At 41.8% G+C, this 20,398-nt stretch overlaps 1 protein-coding gene across 1 annotated transcript; it reads right to left on the reverse strand.

Annotated features, from left to right (window-relative positions):
* Nucleotides 1-1,623: 1,623 nt before the first annotated feature.
* On the reverse strand, nt 1,624-20,039 carry LOC311149216 (E3 ubiquitin-protein ligase TRIM16-like; the record flags this gene model as incomplete). Its single annotated transcript, XM_084186298.1, has 6 exons — nt 1,624-2,147; nt 2,384-2,443; nt 2,569-2,728; nt 2,837-3,070; nt 17,566-17,661; nt 19,458-20,039. The coding sequence occupies 6 exons, from the start codon at nt 20,037-20,039 to the stop codon at nt 1,624-1,626; spliced, it is 1,656 nt and encodes a 551-aa protein (XP_084042424.1).
* Nucleotides 20,040-20,398: the final 359 nt, after the last annotated feature.

Here is a 20,398-nt window from a genome sequence, read left to right on the forward strand (position 1 = left end):
CACACAAACATAATTTAAGAGGCTTTATTCCATCGCAGTGGCCCGCTAAGGTCACATGTTAGCATGCAGCATATTAGCATTAGCATTTAGCATTAGCCTGTATGCAACATGTGGCATGAAACAATGTACCCGACATTGCGCCTTAAATTACTTTTTCCTTTATCACTAACTTTAGGCTGCCGTGAGTTATGGATATTCTATGAGAGGTTACATTAGACAAATGCTTCGTCAACCACCAGCTGAGCGGTAACATGCAATAAAATGTATATTCCAAACTCGAGTTCCCAGACTGACCTAATCACACCGAATGCGTTATCAGGATTTATGGCCCACCCTAGGGGTTGCCTCGTTCCGAGGGCTTATCAAATCCGCAATGTTCTAACTTGTATACATATCTTGGCCTTATTCACTTCCATCGATTGTTCTTGACTTCCTATTCAAGCAACATATCTCTATAGCCAATCTATAGGCTCTCCCCCCTTTTGCGCTGTTTACCAGTGCAAAAAATTTATAATGATTAGCCAGACCCCCAGTTCTCAGCAATAAAGCAACACGAGCCACACATCGGTCCTAACGGTACATCTCTCCAGTGCACACCCAAATAGCATCCAAACGAACAAACTCCCAAAGCGGTGAGAAAAAACTCACCCTTATCTGGCCATGACTTCAGAAGGAGTTAGCTTGGCGCTTGAATGGAACAAAGAAGAGATGCAGACCCTCCCTTTTCGTGACGCCATTTGTAGTATCGAGTCAAATGTTGCTAGTCATTGCTGATAAACAAAGGAGTCCGCTCATACTGAACCTTGATCATAAGTTTATTCATATCACAAGCTTTCAGCATGAGTTTACGGATGTATAACCTGCCCAGGGACTGCGGTTGAAAATTAGCCGGCTGGCTAAAACCGGCACTTTTACTGAAACGTTGATTAATGTGCACTGTCCCTGTAAAAATAAACTCAAACTCAAACTCAAACTCAAACTCATGTCATGACCACCCGGAGAGCGACGTCCCAGATTGCAATGGCCGCTCTAACCTCTTCTTCCTTTTTACCCAGTATATATAATCTTCCCAAGATATGGGTGGCTCCCTCTACTGTCCAATCCCCTGTCTACAACACACACTTCCTGTATTTTGTGTGTGGCGTCACACTAAAACATTCCCTCTGACACTAAATAAACATCCCTTCAGTTCCACTTAAAAAACATTAACAAAGTCATAATCTTCATATACGACACTGAGGAAAATGACATTGAGACAGAGAACCAATTGAGAAAACATTTCAATGGTTCTGAATGAAAACCAACATACGTTAACAGCAAACATCATGATTAATGTAAATGTAGAATACTAAAACATTGCATTTGATAAAAATACGTTATTAAGTTTTAATTAAACTCTGAAGACTAAATCAGTCAGACAAAAATAATTGTACAGAAAAATTAATCATCACATCTGGAGACCATCACCACCAGCATGACTAGTATCTATGTGGACCCTACTACAGTTTAACTAGCTCAGCTATAGACTACATCAGCATGACTAATATCTATGTGGACCCTACTACAGTTTAACCAGCTCAGCTATAGACTACACCAGCATGACTAGTATCTATGTGGACCCTACTACAGTTTAACCAACTCAGCAGAACAATTATAGAGATAAAACCCAGGATAGAGGGGCTGAGTGAATGTGGTCTGGACTCTGTGGAGGAGGGTCATTGTATCAGAGACACTGTAGAAGGACAGAGTACCTGCCTTGTGATCCAGGTACACTCCTACTCTGGAGGACTGAGGGCCTGATACTTTAGTCACAATATGATTGTGTCTGAACCAATAACCACCTCTAGAGCACTTTAAACTCCAGGACTTGTTATTCTCTCCAAACGCACCAAATGCATTACCTCTATCTGTTCTGCTGATGTCTTTATATGAGACTGCTGTATCAACACACCGCCCACTCCACTCCACCTCCCAGTAACTGCGTCCAAACAGACCCTCTCTACACAGAACCTGGTAGATGTTTGTGAATCTGTCTGGGTGGTCAGGATATGGTTGGACTTGGCCTGTACGTGTCACCTTTCTGTTTCCTTTAGACAGAGAGAGGAGTGTGTGTGCTGTGTTTGGGTCCAGTGTGAGCTGACAGGAATCTGGGAGAAGAGAAGAGCAGAGACCAATGAGGGGAGTTAGAACAATAAGTTAAGTCAGATACTGTATCTACCCTGTCTTTGATTAGAGCACAGCAGAGATCAAATCAGAGAAATATGAGGAGTCAGATAGATACCCAGTCTTTGATTAGATCTACTATTGCTATATATTTCTAGAGGGATTGTTAGGGGTGTCAGTAGAAAGAAACTGTTAGTTACTTCAGAATAAAGAGACTCACATTGTAAGAACTGTTCTCTGGTCTTGGGCTCTGGAGGCAGTACAACATCCACTATATTCACTACAGACACACAAACACATTCACAGAGAGAGGGAATGTTATCATCATACCATAATCCACATGTATATGACTAGTAGGGAACTTTCAATGGTCTAAAGTTGATGTTCTTATTATTTTCAACACACCTGTAGTGGAGATCTTGGTCCATTCTCCTTTAAGGAAGTCTTCTAGTTTCTCTCTCAGTTCAGACACAGTCTTACTCACATCTCCAAAGTACTGAAGAGGACGGACAACGATGCTGGGTAAGTCTGAAGATACACTGGTACTGGAGAGAGACTGATAACTCTGGAGGTAGAGAGAGAGAGAGAGAGAGAGAGAGAGAGAGAGAGAGAGCAGAACCAATTGATTGAGAGTTTTAATTTCATATCACATGTATCAAGGCAGTTTATTTACCTGGAGGAAATGGATGTGATCCTCTGTGTGTGAGAGCTGCTCCAGCTCAGTGCTTCTCTTCCTCAGCTCAGCTATCTCTTGCTTCAGTTGCTCCAGGAGTCCTTCAGCTTGACTCACTTGAGCCTTCTCTTGGGCTCTGATCAGCTCCTTCACCTCAGAGCGCTTTCTGTCAATGGAGCGGATCAGCTCGGTAAAGATCTTATCACTGTCCTCCACTGCTGCCTGTGCAGAGCGCTGTTAAGAGAGAGAGAGAGAGACTGACTTGTCTTACTTTAATGAGCCATCCTCATTACACTAACACCACCCCCTCCTAAAAACACATTGCGTGCCACCACAACCTCCACACAATCACATTATACAGTACCCAACACCACAGTACAATACACCATCCAGCACCACATTACAACCGTACATCCAACCCCTCCTCTCCAGCCGTACAGACAGCCCCCCTGAGCCCCCATACCTCCTGAAACATCTCCACACTGTTGATCATTTTGTTCAACTCAAAACTAAACCCTAAGGCGTCAACAGTAATGGCATTACCCTGGCAACACAGAAAAAACATGATGAACAGTCTGTCATTGCAGAAAACGGACACCCCTCCCCAACTCCCAGGTCAACCCGAGCCAACCAGCTATTGGTGTCCAGGGCTCCATGTAATACCCTCCACTGGAGGACCCCTGACCTTTCCAGCACTGGGAGCTTATAGAGCACCCTCCACCTATACCCTGCCATGCTCTCAGCCCCCACAACCCCCTGCCACTGATGCCCCTTCACTCCCGCTAAGCTCCTGATGTGTCTAACCTTGACACTGAGGGTGTACAGCACCTTACCCCCCACCTCCTCAAACTCCCCCAGGCTCAGAGTGTTTTTTCATTTGTTTAATTTTTTTTTTTTGGGGGGGGTGGATCAGCTTAATATTGCAGATAGATTGTATCTTCTATCAATGTAATTGTCTGTCAATGTAATCACTTCCAATCCCCCATGTTTTTTATGTATATACTCCCCTTTATTACTTTTCAACCCCGCCATCCTTTCCCTACTTGGAGTAAATTAGTGAACAACAATGCCCAGGCCTCTACTTCCGGTCTATACTTACTATCTACACCTTATGGACAGAGTTAATTTTATAATAATTCTATTATATATATATATATATACAGTGGGGAAAAAAAGTATTTAGTCAGCCACCAATGGTGCAAGTTCTCCCACTTAAAAAGATGAGAGAGGCCTGTAATTTTCATCATAGGTACACGTCAACTAAGACAGACAAATTGAGATTTTTTTTTCTCCAGAAAATCACATTGTAGGATTTTTAATGAATTTATTTGCAAATTATGGTGGAAAATAAGTATTTGGTCACCTACAAACAAGCAAGATTTCTGGCTCTCACAGACCTGTAACTTCTTCTTTAAGAGGCTCCTCTGTCCTCCACTAGTTACATGTATTAATGGCACCTGTTTGAACTTGTTATCAGTATAAAAGACACCTGTCCACAACCTCAAACAGTCACACTCCAAACTCCACTATGGCCAAGACCAAATAGCTGTCAAAGGACACCAGAAACAAAATTGTAGACCTGCACCAGGCTGGGAAGACTGAATCTGCAATAGGTAAGCAGCTTGGTTTGAAGAAATCAACTGTGGGAGCAATTATTAGGAAATGGAAGACATACAAGACCACTGATAATCTCCCTCGATCTGGGGCTCCACGCAAGATCTCACCCCGTGGGGTCAAAATGATCACAAGAACGGTGAGCAAAAATCCCAGAACCACACGGGGGGACCTAGTGAATGACCTGCAGAGAGCTGGGACCAAAGTAACAAAGCCTACCATCAGTAACACACTACGCCGCCAGGGACTCAAATCCTGCAGTGCAAGACGTGTCCCCCTGCTTAAGCCAGTACATGTCCAGGCCCATCTGAAGTTTGCTAGAATGCATTTGGATGATCCAGAAGAGGATTGGGAGAATGTCAAATGGTCAGATGAAACCAAAATATAACTTTTTGGTAAAAACTCAACTCGTCGTGTTTGGAGGACAAAGAATGCTGAGTTGCATCCAAAGAACACCATACCTACTGGGAAGCATGGGGGTGGAAACATCATGCTTTGGGGCTGTTTTTCTGCAAAGGGACCAGGACGACTGATCCGTGTAAAGGAAAGAATGAATGGGGCCATGTATCGTGAGATTTTGAGTGAAAACCTCCTTCCATCAGCAAGGGCATTGAAGATGAAACGTGGCTCGGTCTTTCAGCATGACAATGATCCCAAACACACCGCCCGGGCAACGAAGGAGTGGCTTCGTAAGAAGCATTTCAAGGTCCTGGAGTGGCCTAGCCAGTCTCCAGATCTCAACCCCATAGAAAATCTTTGGAGGGAGTTGAAAGTCCGTGTTGCCCAGCGACAGCCCCAAAACATCACTGCTCTAGAGGAGATCTGCATGGAGGAATGGGCCAAAATACCAGCAACAGTGTGTGAAAACCTTGTGAAGACTTACAGAAAACGTTTGACCTGTGTCATTGCCAACAAAGGGTATATAACAAAGTATTGAGAAACTTTTGTTATTGACCAAATACTTATTTTCCACCATAATTTGCAAATAAATTCATTAAAAATCCTACAATGTGATTTTCTGGATTTTTTTTCCTCATTTTGTCTGTCATAGTTGACGTGTACCTATAAAGAAAATTACAGGCATCTCTCATCTTTTTAAGTGGGAGAACTTGCACAATTGGTGGCTGACTAAATACTTTTTTTCCCCACTGTATATATATATATATATATATATATATATATATATATATATATATATATATATATATATTATTATTTTTTTTTGCTCCTGAACTTCTTCTACTCTCAACCTCTCCGATCATTTTCATGATGTCCATCCGGTTTGCTTCTATATGCCATATCTTTCTAACTGTGCTCTTTCCCAAAAGCTCCCAACATACAACCTATATACTTATTATGGACACAGTATGCTTACATTATTAGCTATCTTTGTTATTATTTGTTGTTATTTGTTAGTAGTCCCATCCTTCAACTCTATTCAATACCTCCCATCTATCTCTTAACACCATCCATATAGGATTTCTATTTGCCATATATATTTCAACCATACTGTGATGTTTTACAAAAGTTCTGAACCTTTCTATTCTCATTGCTTCTACAGATTGTGAATTAAAAATAAAAAAAATTGCTAAAAGTATTATTATATTATTGATTGATTGACTATGACTTTTCAGATCACCCAGTAATGCTTTTGCAAGGTTAGCTCCAGGTAAATATTGCAATCCTTTAGCCATTCCAAGTTTTTTTGTCAAATAGTATATTTGAATTTAACCACAATATTTGTTGCATTATTTGTTCTGTCGTTTCTGGAGGATTAAATTGAAATTGCAGCCAACTTTCTATGGCTTGTTTTAGAAATAGTGATATTTGGGAGATGATTTCCTTTTCAAATAACTGCAAATGAGTTGTTGCAATCTGAATAAAGGGAAAAAGGCCTTTCTTGAACATTGGGTGAGACAATCTTACTAATTTGCTTGAGAACCAGTTCGGATTTAAGTATAACTTTTGTATGACTGAAGCTTTTAGTGATAGGTCTAATGCTGTAATATTTAATAATTTCTGTCCTCCGAATTCATATTCATTATATAAATATGCCCTTTTAATTTTGTCTGGCTTGCCGTTCCAAATAAAATTGAATATTTTTTCTCATATAATTTAAAAAACCGACCATAAGCAAATAGGTAAACTGGGATAATACTAAAGAGTTAATCAGGGTGATTTTTCCACAAATTGACAGGTATTTTCCTTTCCATGGTAGTAAGATCTTATCTATTTTTGCTAACTTTCTATTAAAATGTATTGAAGTGAGATCATTTATTTCCTTTGGGATATGTATTCCGAGTATATCCACATCACCATCAGACCATTTTATTGGTAAACTACATGGTAATGTAAAAACTGTATTTTTTAGTAATCCAATACGTAATATAGTACATTTGTCATAATTTGGTTGTAATCCAGAGAGGTTAGAAAATGTATCTAGATCCTCTATGAGGCTGTGGAGGGATTCTAGTTGAAAAGAAAACATGAATCATCAGCGTACAATGACACCTTTGTTTTTAAGCCCTGTATTTCTAATCCTCTGATATTATTATTGGATCTGATTTTAATAGCTAACATCTCGATGGCCACAATAAATAGATATGCCGATAGTGGACAACCTTGTTTCACTCCTCTTGACAGTTTAAAACTTTCTGAGAAATAGCCATTATTTACTATTTTACACCTTGGGTTACTATACATGAGTTTGACCCATTTTATAAGAGATTCTCCAAAATTGAAATGCTCCAGGCATTTATATATAAACCCCAGTCGAACTTTATCAAATGCCTTTTCGAAGTCTGCTATGAATAGCAGGCCTGGTTTCCCATATTTTCCATAGTGGTATATTGTTTCCAATACTTGCCTTATATTATCTCCAATGTATCTTCCATGTAAAAAACCTGTCTGATTAGAATGAATAATATCCGACAATACCTTTTTAATTCTATGTGCTATACATTTTGCTAGGATTTTTGCATCACAACACTGAAGTGTAAGGGGCCTCCAATTTTGTAAATGGACTGGATCTTTATATTTTCCACTTGTATCCTGTTTCAGTAATAATGAGATCAGACCTTCATCTTGAGTGTCAGATAATCTACCATTTACATAGGAGTGTTTAAAACATGCTAATAACGGTCCTCTTAGTATATCAAAAAAGGTTTGGTATACCTCGACTGGTCTTTAATTGCATCCAGAAGTTCCTCCTCTGTAATTTCACCTTCACATGAGTCTTTCTGTGTGGCTGTTAATTTGACATTATCATGTCAATGGGGCTGATGTGGATGCGGAGTCGGAGTCAAGCGCAGGACACAGAAGCTCAGTCAAACAGACTTTACTAGTCAAATATACAATGCAAAAATAAACGGGCCTCAAACACTGGAGGCGAGAGATTACGCAAGCAGTGCGTAAAACACTAACTAAATGAGCACAAAACTCTGACATCAACGGACAGGCGGACAACAACACACAAACTCACATACACAAAGCAGAAAACTTATAGGACCCATAATTAGACACAAACGGACACAGGTGCAACAGACAGACCAAACCAAACAAACATCAAAACATCCAACGGTGGTAGCTAGTACTCCAGGGACGACGAACGCCGAAGCCTGCCAGAGCAAGGAGGAGGAGCAGCCTCGGCAGAATCCGTGACATATCAATAGAAAAAAAATCTCTACAATTAGCTTCAGTTAGAGGAGATGGAGGCGACTGAAAAGAAAACATATGCTTAAAGTACTTTGTTTCTTCCTTCAAAATATCATTTGGTGAATTATGGGTGACTCCGTCAATTGTAACCAGTTTCATTAAGTTCTTTTTGGTAGCATTCCTACGTTGAAGATTAAAAAATAATTTTGTGCATTTTTCCCCATATTCCATCCAGTTTGCTTTATTTTTTATAATATATTACACTTGATCTTTCTTGAATAAGTTTCTCCATTTCTTTTTGTTTTTCCTCTAATTTATTCTGAGCCTCTATGTTACAGTTTTTATTGCCATCTATCTGTTCTGTTAGACTTTCTATTTCCTTTCTTAGTATAAACTCTTTTGACCTAAATTGCTTTTGTTTTCGAGATGAGTACTGAATTGCATGGCCTATAAAGGCACATTTAAAGGTGTCCCACACAATAAGGGGATTCGCTGTACCTATGTTATGTTGGAAAAAGTCAGTTATAAATTCCTTTGTTCTAATTATAAATAAATTATCATCCAATAGGCTTTGATTAAATTTCCAATATCCTTGCCCACGTGGAAATTCAGTACGAGTAATGTATATGCCTATTATATGATGGTCCGACCGCATTCTGTCCCCTATCAACACTTTTTTTAACTTTTGGTGCCAACGAGAATGAGATAAGAAAGAAGTCAAGACGACTAGCTAGATTCAGTCTCCGCCATGTATATCTCACTAGATCAGTATATTTAAGCCTCCATATATCTACTAGTTCTAATGTATCCATGACATTCACAATTTCCTTAAGAGCCTGTGGGTGATTGTTTGTGGTGTGATTTCCTTTACGGTCCATTGAGCTATTTAAAACAGTATTATAATCCCCCACCATAATAACATTGTCTTGAATTGCTTGCAGGCTTGATAATTTATTATATATATTGTCAAAGAATTGTGGATGATCATTATTTGGTCCGTAAAGGTTAATGAGCCATATCTGTTTATGGTCCAATAACATATTTAAAATAATCCATCTACCTTGCGTATCTATTTTGACAATTTGCACATTCGGATCGAAATTACTGTTAATTAATATCATCACCCCTTTTGAATTTCTTTGCCCGTGGGAGAAGTATATTTCCCCCCCCCCCCATTCTTTTTTCCACGCTACTTCATCTCGAATTGTTGAATGAGTTTCCTGTATACAATAGATATTATATTCCTTCTCTTTGAGCCATGTAAATATTGTTCTTCTTTTGTTATTATCAGCTAAGCCATTACAATTATAACTGGCTATACTTAATAAATACACCATAATGAGATACAAGTTTCAAGTCTATTTATCATCATATATGTTTGTAAATTTACCAATAAAAAATACCGTAATGATTGAGTGTCCATATAACTGTACCGTGATATTTGCATTGCTACGGAGTAACCCTTCAATTGTTCTCCTCTAATTCCCCCGCTAAAGCCCCTCCCCATCCCAAGTTGAGCCGTCATGCCAGTGATCAGCATCCCACCCACGTCCCTCCGGATCCCTAAGGCCCCGAGGGGCCAGGACCCATCCATCGAAAACAGCACACAGTGCCACCCACAAAACAGAAGCAGATTAACCGCCAAAAGCATTTCCAATGCTTTCACCTCTCTCTATATATATATCTATATAACTATTTTAAAAAATATATGCATATCCTATTTTCCATCATTATCAATTAATATGCGTAATAATGTTGGCAGTTCACACGTAGGATTCTAACATATAACCCGGATTGCCATTGTATTACATTTAATTCATTGACAAGCAATTATTATCCTAGCAAATAATTCCCGTGGTCCATCCCATACCCCCCCTCCCCCCCAACATCCCCACCCCCCCACAACAGATGCCAGACAAGCACACACGCACATATTCACATACTCCAACACACTCAACCCCTCTCCTCCACAATCCACCATAAAATCAGATACTCAACGGCTGTTAAATCCCAGAGCCCAACTCGAGAAATAACTTGATTTACGAGTGCACATACAGTTAAAGCTGATTGAGAAAGCATGCAGATTGAGCAGAATTTGATAACAATGTGAGATTTGATTAATCTACTTAATCTATGTCAAGTCCTAGGTGATGGAGATCAGATCCACCCTCTTCACCTGAGACACAAACACTATGATCCCCTGTTGTAACCATTTTCCCAAGCATCTCTGTGCGGTCAGACCTTTGATTATTTTGTGCCACCTGGGCCACAATGATAAACCCCCTCTCTGATTGTCCGAGTGTGACCCCCTCCCCATGAGTTACTGCAGCCAGTGTTCCCAGCACTGCCACTACCTGGCTCAGAGTGTTAAAAGTCAGTAAGTCCTCCGGACTCTCCTGCCAGTCCCCAGTCTCTGCTGTCACTTGCAGTGGTGGAAACGGTGGTGGCCCCTCCTCAGGCTGCTCCAGTCCCCTCCTCACTGGGTCAGGCAGAGCCTCCAGCAGCCTAAGAGACGTTTGTCCCGCCTGCTGTGCCGACTCTTGGGGGGTTTTCCACCCCCCGGCAGCCGCAGGTCTGCTAGTAATAATAATAATATGCCATTTAGCAGACGCTTTTATCCAAAGCGACTTACAGTCATGCGTGCATACATTTTTGTGTACGGGTGGTCCCGGGGATCGAACCCACTACCTTGGCGCTACAAGCACCGTGCTTTACCAGCTGAGTCTCTTGATGCCTGCTGCCATTAAAGGTCCCTGCAGGGTGGCTGAATGAGCGGACCTCAAAGGGATCAGTGGTTTGTGGAAGATGGGCTCCTCCCATACCCATGGCCCAGGCACCACACCCCACTCTCGTGTGGGCCTCAGCAGCTGCCAGGCCCTCAGTACTGCAGCATAGAAATCAGAGACCCCTGCTGTATTGAGTCTCTCCGGCCGCATGATGAAGAGCTGCTGAACCAGCCCCAAACCACCAGCCTTCCTCAACAGAGCACATGCTGGTTCCCTCCAGCCCACCTCCGTACGGTACAGTAGCCTTTGCACCGCTTTGAGTCAGAATGATGGAACTGTCCCTGGTGAATGCCCCTCCCTACCCAGACTGGCCTACTGAGCCCTCCCCACACCTTGACCATCCATGAAGCCCCAGCGTACAACATTTGAACACAGGCCACAAAATTCTCCCCACAACCAAAACTACACATTGAACAGATATTCATGGTCCACCCTATCAAAGGCTTTCTCCTGATTATGAACAGATTGTCTGTGATTAGGTGTCCTGATACACAGTTACCCGCCCATCTTATAGTCCACACAGAGCAATGCCACAGGCCTCCAGTACTTTATGTCGCTCAAATCCCCTTTTTTGGGCAGGAGAGTCAAAGCCTCCCGTCTACAGCTTAGCGACAGCTCCCCCACCCCGACGCACTCACGCAACACACGTCCTGTCCAATAATTTCCCAGACCTTTAAAAAAAAAATCAGAGGCAGACCGTCTGAGAGACGGCAGCTGAGAGTTTGTGAAAGGCCAGGGAAATGTCAATTTGATTTCTCTGTGACAGAGAGAGTTTGGAAAGGTCTTTGAGCAGAACCTGAGAACACCCAGGATCACAGAGTTATGCCCTCTATAAATCAGAGTACAACTCCACAGCCGCGGCCTCATCTCCCCACAACAGAAGTTACCCACCCATCAGGCTCCCTCCTCTCCCCCACAACAGAAGTTACTCCCCCTTCTGCTGTCCCCACCTCTCCCAAAAGCCTTGGAAGCTTGAGCAAAAAGTGACATCTTGGACAAGCTTTACATGGAATTTCCAACAGGACACCTGCCTGGCCCCTGGTGAAACAGAGAACTGAGCCCTGTACTAGGTACATACACATTTATGAAAGCAAAGATAAGGTCATTGATTTTGGCTCTAACCACTAACAACCTACCCTTACACACCTCTTTTGCTACCCCTGCACTAAGATTTGTGCCATGGCACAAAAAAATCACGTTTAAATGTTTTTGGTTTACATATTCCCCCAGTCAACCGTGAAATCTCCATAAGAGGTGTGAGGGAAAACACCACAATCAGAAACCAGTAGAGAAGCCCATAAAGCCGCCATGCCAGAAAAAAACATCAATTTAAGCAGATTCTGAAGACATGCCCTTAAGAACCCATGACCCATTTTCTCAGCCTATACCACTTCCTGGGTGAGAGGACACTAAACCCCTCATTCTTCATCACGTGTTGTACTGACCTTACAAACCTTCCAGGATCAATCAAACAAGACTCCAGCAGAACCTTCTTTTTCCCCTTTAGTCTCCATCAGGAACCTAGAAAGTTCTCTCACCGTATATACTGGGCCCTCAGCCTGACTGGCTTTCAGCTCTGGATCCAATGAGCCGTCTGAAAACGAGACCGCCTTCTCCTCCGCTCCCGCAGACTCACCTCCCCCCTCTTCCTCCTCCTCCATTGGCAAGGTACTGTCCTCCTCCTCCCCAGTCTCTGCCTCCCTGCACTTCCCCCCTGATCAGTGCCTCTTCCCCAATGACAGGCAATATTTCCTGGGATGAGCCCACCAAGCCTTCGCCCACCGGAGTCTCTGTTACTACAGAAACCTGCCTCAGCTCATGTAGCCCAGCTGCAACCTCCCACCACCGCTTTCTCCACGGCCTGCGCACCACCACTTGACCCTGCTCTACAATCCTCCCTCCTGGTACCCCCTCCAGTAACCTGCCCCGTAGCAGAGCTAGACCCAGCCTCTGCCTCCTGAGTCCTAGTAGGCTGGACAATAGAACAAGTAAAAATTCACTTAAGGCTGTAAAACGGCCAAAGAACATTGGCTGAGCTGGAACACTAGCCTGAGGCCATAGCAAATGAATTGAAACTAACCATCACTGAGCCTCTTCTGACTGGAATGATCCTTAGAATTCCATTTTCCCTAAATGGCACCAACAAATGTCTACCTTTTTATTTCACCACTACAATCTGTTCTTAGAAAAAATAAGTAATAAATAAGAACTGGTGTAGAAAGTAAACATCCACACCTCAATGGTGCCAAGTGTGCTAATGTCTGCATTACCAGGAAGTAGGATTGTTTTTAAACGTCTGACTATTTCTGGTCTAGCGATCGATGACAGCAGAGTACACTGCCCAACCTGATGTCATTAGAAAGAGGAGATTATCCTGATTAAAATGGAGTCTGACTTGAAATATACCATTGTGAGATATTTTGTGAAATAAAGAGACATACCTATATTTCCCCTAAAGGAAACAATGGGACGACCTCAGAGTTCCAGGAGTACATGTTGTTTTTTTGACGTTTTAACTACCAGCAATACGCTGCCCAAACTTACATCATTAGAAATAATTGGTTATCTTGATTAAAATGATGTAGAACTTCAAACCATTAAAATTAATACATATATTTGACATGATTGGTGAAATAGACAGACATGTCCCTATTTCCCCAAAACAATGGCAGTCTGAAAGTTCTAAGAGCAGTCTTTTATTTAACCAGTTTACTCTTTATCTACGACCATTTTGCCTTTTTGTGGATTGTTTACATTTAGTTTACATTTACATGTGAGTCATTTAGCAGACGCTCTTAATATAGCGGTTAAGAGCGTTGGGCAGTAATCGAGGTGGTTGGGCAGTAATCGAGGTGGCTGGTTCGACTAGGTGAGAAATCTGTACCCTTGTACATCGACAGATTTAGGCACTTAACCCTAGTCGTTCTGAATAAGAGCATCTGCTAAATGACTCACATGTGAATGTAAACCAGGCCTCTGTGAAAGCGAGGCAATAACTTATTAACTTTACATTATTCCCAGACAGACTCCTCTGAAGGCAGGCAGGCAGCACACTCCTGAAAACTAACTGCTCAGCAAAGCAAAGGCTCTTTTGAGAGCTACCAGATTTATATAAAAAAAAGCTCATTTTCAGTGTCTGTGTCCAGTGTCTGTGTTTATATGTTAAGGGGGTATTACTTTGGCAGACAATGTCACCCATCTAAATATATATATTAGTTTTTATATAATTAACTAAAAGTATGGTGTTTTTGGTTTATGTTAGTTTCATTGTTTGTTATGCTATGAATTGTTATTTTATGGTTGTAAATGTCAAATGAACTAGAACGTTTTATATTTAGCAATTTTGAGTAATTACTACTTTAGTAAGGATACACTTAGTAAGGATATAGGTGGCAGGTAGCTTAGTGGTTAAGAGCATTGTGCCAGTAACCGAAAGGTGGCTGGTTCTAATCCCCGAGCCGACTAGGTGAAAAATCTGTCGATGTGCCCTTGAGCAAGGCACTTAACCCTAATTGCTCCTGTAAGTCGCTCTGGATAAGAGCGTCTGCTAAATGACAAAAATGTAATGTAAATGTTATTCAGCACTACTGCAGTTGCTAAATAATTCCAATAGATGGCAGCATAAGACCACGAATGACATTTCAGAAGATTAGTTTAGTTCTCTCCCTGGATACACCACCACTCCCCCTCACAGGAAAACATGTTTATTATTACCTGTTTTTATGCTCATGTTTAAAAATTATACCTCTTTACTATACCGATTATCAAAAAGCGTGAACATTAAGTCAGTCACCTCTGGTCGACAAAAATGTATTTTTCTAGTACATTCATTGTCAAATTCATCAACCAGCACAGAGCCACTCTGCCTTCTCGAACAAGTAGCCAACTCAACAAGCCCCGCAAAAAGCTTGTGCCGTCAGCGGCAGCGAGCACTCTGCCTTCTAGCACAAGAGAGGGGCATGTTGAGGTACATTTTCTAACTGCGATGGTTGCATGATTTATTGGTGGGCTGGAATATATCAGATATTAAGATGATGTCATAATGCATGTTTATTAGGGTTGAGGTTAGCACATCTGACTAGGGATTATTTGGCCGGGGTTCAATACCTGCTAGAGTTAATATTTTGTTGCTCTCCCAAAAGCAACACAGGCCTAATACGAGATATATAGCTAACTGTAAAGTAATGAGTGACCTTTTTAGAAAATCATAGGACATAGTCTTTGGTTGCATGCTATTTTATGCTTGTAGCCTATAACTGATGCTTTGTGGTTTTATGCAGCCATCTATTGGAAATATTTAGCAATTAAAAGTTATTAATTCACGTAAAGACATTGGTGAGGCAGCTGAGAAATAAAGTGTATTTTTCTTATTAATTCCGGAGATCAGTCTCAAACCTGCCCCACCTATGATATGCCAATTGCTGGACTTTCACATAGAGGTTACAAGGTCACAACCAGTTCAAACCACATTTAAAAAATAAAACAAATGTGTTGTTTATCAAGTGTTCTGCCTTGCAATAATAAATATAATAAAATGACTAATAAAGGTTACATAGGTTTTATTTAAAAAATAACAATAAATGCTAGTTAGTACTATAATGGTATTTACTAACATAAAATTATTACTAAAATAGTTTCTAAACGTGTTCTAGGCTACCCTACCCTAGAATTAGGGTTAGGGGTTAGAGTTAAGGCGAAAATAGGTTATAAGTAGGGTTAGAGTGTCTGTATAGCACTTTGTGACATCTGCTGATGTAAAAAGGACTTTATAAACACATTTGATTGATTGATTGTTAGGTCTAGGGTATTTAAAGCAAAAAAAATGAATAGGTTTATAGCTCTCTTGCTCCTCCCTGTGGCCTTCTGTGGGTACTACATACCTCATTCACGACACTTGCTAGGCTCATTATCTGAGGTAGCAACTGTGCCAGATCTATAAATCAATGAGCTACACCTATCCATTTAGTTTACAACTCAGTGAACCTGCGCAGCATTCGCTCAATTCAATGCCTACGAACTTACAGATTTTCGACCACAACATATATTTTCTGTGATTTACGTTCCATTTCTGCGGTACAGTTAATAAACATTGCTATGAACGCTAAGAAGCTAACTTTACTAAAGCATATATCACTCGTTGGCCTATCCCTCTGTGCTGGCACAGATCTACTACTCACAGGGTTCCTCTCAGGATCTCTCACCCTTGACCCATCCTCCTCTACTTCCTTCACTGTCTCAGCATACGACACCTTCTGCACTACTCTGACTCTAGCCACCTCAACCTGCCTCTCTCGCACCGGACACTTTAGATCCCCAGCAACATGGGCATCCCTACAGTTGACACACACAACTTTATCCACCGAAACTACACAATCCTCTATCCCATGCCCTCCTGCACACTTCCCACATCTTGGAATCTCCCTCCTACAAACTGCTGCAACATTACCATAAACGTTGCACCTGAAACAGAGCAGTGGATTCGCCACAAAAGCTCTAACAGGATAACTGATATATCCTAAAATGACTTTATCGGGTAAAGACTCAAAACTCAAAAGAGCTGACAGTGACTCCTCTGTTTCACCACGCTCACCACCAGGCCTGCGTCGCACCAAACAGCGGGAATCACAAACACCAGGAATCTTCATCTTCAATTGCTCCACCTCCACACTTCACATTACCCCAGAAAACACTCATTTCAATGGTGCCCTGTTCCTAAGAGCAAAGCAAGAAACAGACCTTGACCCAAGTTGCGTGACACGGAGCGCCCACTCCCTCTGGTCAGAAGAAACACAAACAAATCTAACAAGTCCACTACAGCTTACCTTCACTGATTCAACTGCACCCAACTCCTTTCCCACCCACCCTGAATCCACAAATGGATCTGCCAAAAGGTATGGATCCACTTTCTACAACAATGTATCTCCTACTGCACTAGATTCTTCTTTATCATGTCCATTGATGCCAGGCTCGGGTTCTGAGCTCTTCACCACACCTTCTACCTCACTTAACTCTCCCTCATTCATTTCCATTTCACCTCCAGAGCTCAGTCTGGCGCACGGCTCACTCTGTTTTCACTTAAATTATAACATTTGAAATGTCTCTATTACTTTGAAACGTTTGTGAGTGTAACGTTTACTGTTAATTTCTGATCATTTATTTCACTTTCGTTTATTATTTATTTAACCTGCTTTGGTAATGTAACATATGTTTCCCATGTCAATAAAGACCATTTAATTGAATTGAGAGAGAGTGAGAGAGAGAGAGCTCTCTGTTAATGTATAGCGGACATGAGTCACTCATGGTTACTCATGGTTATGTGATGAGGTAGCCCCTTTTGTGACTTTAAAATCAGTGTCGGCCCAGTAGGGAATCTCCTCTTGTGTAACATAATAATATATAATATGCCACTTGGCAGACGCTTTTATCCAAAGCGACTTACAGTCATGTGTGCACACATTTTTACGTATGGGTGGTCCCGGGGATCGAACCCCCAAGATGTTGGTTTCTCCCGCAGTAGACCCGGGTTCATATCCCGTCAGTTACATTAAGCCGTGTGTTCTCTGAAAGGGGTCCTGTTTCCAGTCAGTGGGATTAGATAGAGGCCTGTCTCTCTCCCTCTCTCTGACTGGAGGAGAGAAGTGAAATTGTGTGTCTCCTCTGGTCAACAATACTCACCTTGAGAGACTCTACAGCCTGTTGGAGCTCCTTCAGCTCCTTCTCTCTCTCCTGGAATCTCTGCTGGACCTTCTGCTGACTCATCCCCAGCTGCCTCTGCGGAGAATCACTCTTCAATGAGCTATCAAGCTTTATTTGTCCAGTAGATCAAAAGTATAGTAATGTGACATACAGTGGGGAGAACAAGTATTTGATACACTGCCGATTTTGCAGGTTTTCCTACTTACAAAGCATGTAGAGGTCTGTAATTTTTATCATAGGTACAATTCATCCAGAAAATCACATTGTATGATTTTTAAGTAATTAATTTGCATTTTATTGCATGACATAAGTATTTGATACATCAGAAAAGCAGAACTTAATATTTGGTACAGAAACCTTTGTTTGCAATTACAGAGATCATACGTTTCCTGTAGGTCTTGACCAGGTTTGCACACACTGCAGCAGGGATTTTGGCCCACTCCTCCATACAGACCTTCTCCAGATCCTTCAGGTTTCGGGGCTGTCGCTGGGCAATACGGACTTTCAGCTCCCTCCAAAGATGTTCTATTGGGTTCCGGTCTGGAGACTGGCTAGGCCACTCCAGGACCTTGAGATGCTTCTTACGGAGACACTCCTTAGTTGCCCTGGCTGTGTGATTCGGGTCGGTGTCATGCTGGAAGACCCAGCCACGACCCATCTTCAATGCTCTTACTGAGGGAAGGAGGTTGTTGGCCAAGATCTTGCGATACATGGCCCCATCCATCCTCCCCTCAATACGGTGCAGTCATCCTGTCCCCTTTGCAGAAAAGCATCCCCAAAGAATGATGTTTCCACCTCCATGCTTCACGGTTGGGATGGTGTTCTTGGGGTTGTACTCATCCTTCTTCTTCCTCCAAACACGGCGAGTGGAGTTTAGACCAAAAAGCTCTATTTTTGTCAGGGGGACCTTGCGTGCGCTGCAGGATTTTAATCCATGACGGCGTAGTGTGTTACTAATGGTTTTCTTTGAGACTGTGGTCCCAGCTCTCTTCAGGTCATTGACCAGGTCCTGCCATGTAGTTCTGGGCTGATCCCTCACCTTCCTCATGATCATTGATGCCCCACGAGGTGAGATCTTGCATGGAGCCCCAGACTGAGGGTGATTGACCGTCATCTTGAACTTCTTCCATTTTCTAATAATTGCGCCAACAGTTGTTGCCTTCTCACCAAGCTGCTTGCCTATTGTCCTGTAGCCCATCCCAGCCTTGTGCAGGTCTACAATTTTATCCCTGATGTCCTTACACAGCTCTCTGGTCTTGGCCATTGTGGAGAGGTTGGAGTCTGTTTGATTGAGTGTTTGGACAGGTGTCTTTTATACAGGTAACGAGTTCAAACAGGTGCAGTTAATACAAGTAATGAGTGGAGAACAGGAGGGCTTCTTAAAGAAAAACGAACAGGTCTGTGAGAGCCGGAATTCTTACTGGTTGGTAGGTGATCAAATACTTATGTCATGCAATAAAATGCAAATTAATTACGTAAAAATCATACAATGTGATTTTCTGGATTTTTGTTTTAGATTCCGTCTCTCACAGTTGAAGTGTACCTATGATATAAATTGTGTGAAATTATTTTATTATTTTATTATGTTGCTATGTGAATGATTATAGTTTTTATGGTAGGCGTACATGTATCAAGGGGTTGAGGCTGAACTTTGGACTCATAAAAGGGCATTCAGAATGATAATGTTGTTTGACTTTAGAAAATGGTGAAACATTTGGAGCAAACTCAATATACTCAAGGTTTGTGTTCATATTTGTTCTGCTGAGGATCGATTTCATTTGAATGATCTCATATTAAAATAGCCTTAGTTCCTACTGTATCTTTATTTCTTTGTTTATCAGACAGTCACCAACAAGTTGTTCTGGTCTTACCTGTTTATCAGTCCTCTCTGCTGCAGCTGACACTGTATCATGGCCTTTATGTTTATCCATTGTACACAGATAACAGATACACTGCTGATCGGTACGACAGTAAACCTCCAGCAGTTTGTCATGATGAGAGCAGATCTTCTCCTGTAGTTGTGCGGTGGCTTTGACCAGCTTGTGCTTCTTGAAAGCAGGAGATTCATAGTGAGGTTGGAGGTGAGTCTCACAGTAAGAGGCCAGACATGCCAGACAGGACATGAGGGCTTTCTGCTTTCTGGTCCCAGTGCAGACATCACACGCCACATCTCCAGGTCCACCATAGCACAGAGCAGGAGGGGAAGCAGCCTGGAGTCCTGTCTTCTTCAGTTTCTCCACCACTTCAGCCAGCACGATGTTTCTCTTCAGAACAGGCCTTGGGGTAAAGGTCTGTCTGCACTGGGGACAGCTGTAGACACCTTTCAGACGATCCTGATCCCAACTTTCTTTAATACAGCCCATACAGTAGCTGTGTCCACAGGCAGTAGTCACCGGATCCTTCAGTGGATCCAGACAGATGGAGCAATGGAACAGGTCCTGATTCTCTGCCATTTTGGTGCTCTCTCCCATAGGTTAACCAATGGCAGTGTCAAAGATTACTTTGTGTTTCATGGAACACTACACCAGAGGACAGGAAGTGGCTTCCTACTTGACAGTGTACTCTGTATGTAGAGGGGGTGTGGTTTATTTGATAAGGAAATGTGACAGAGTGTTGGGTAGTAGGCAGAGATGGTTAGTACTTATGTTACATCTATGTGAAATATGTATTTTAACTACTTCTGAGTATTTTGTCATTTGAATCACACTAGGCTGAACTACACTCCAATGTATTTTTATTTTCAAAATACAAAATACTATTTTGTACCATTTTTTTAATAGTGGTTCACATTTTGCATTAATTGAAAGTCGCT

This window comes from Coregonus lavaretus (genome assembly GCF_964263955.1).
Source record: "Coregonus lavaretus genome assembly, chromosome: 21".
In the NCBI taxonomy this organism is placed as follows: domain Eukaryota; kingdom Metazoa; phylum Chordata; class Actinopteri; order Salmoniformes; family Salmonidae; genus Coregonus; species Coregonus lavaretus.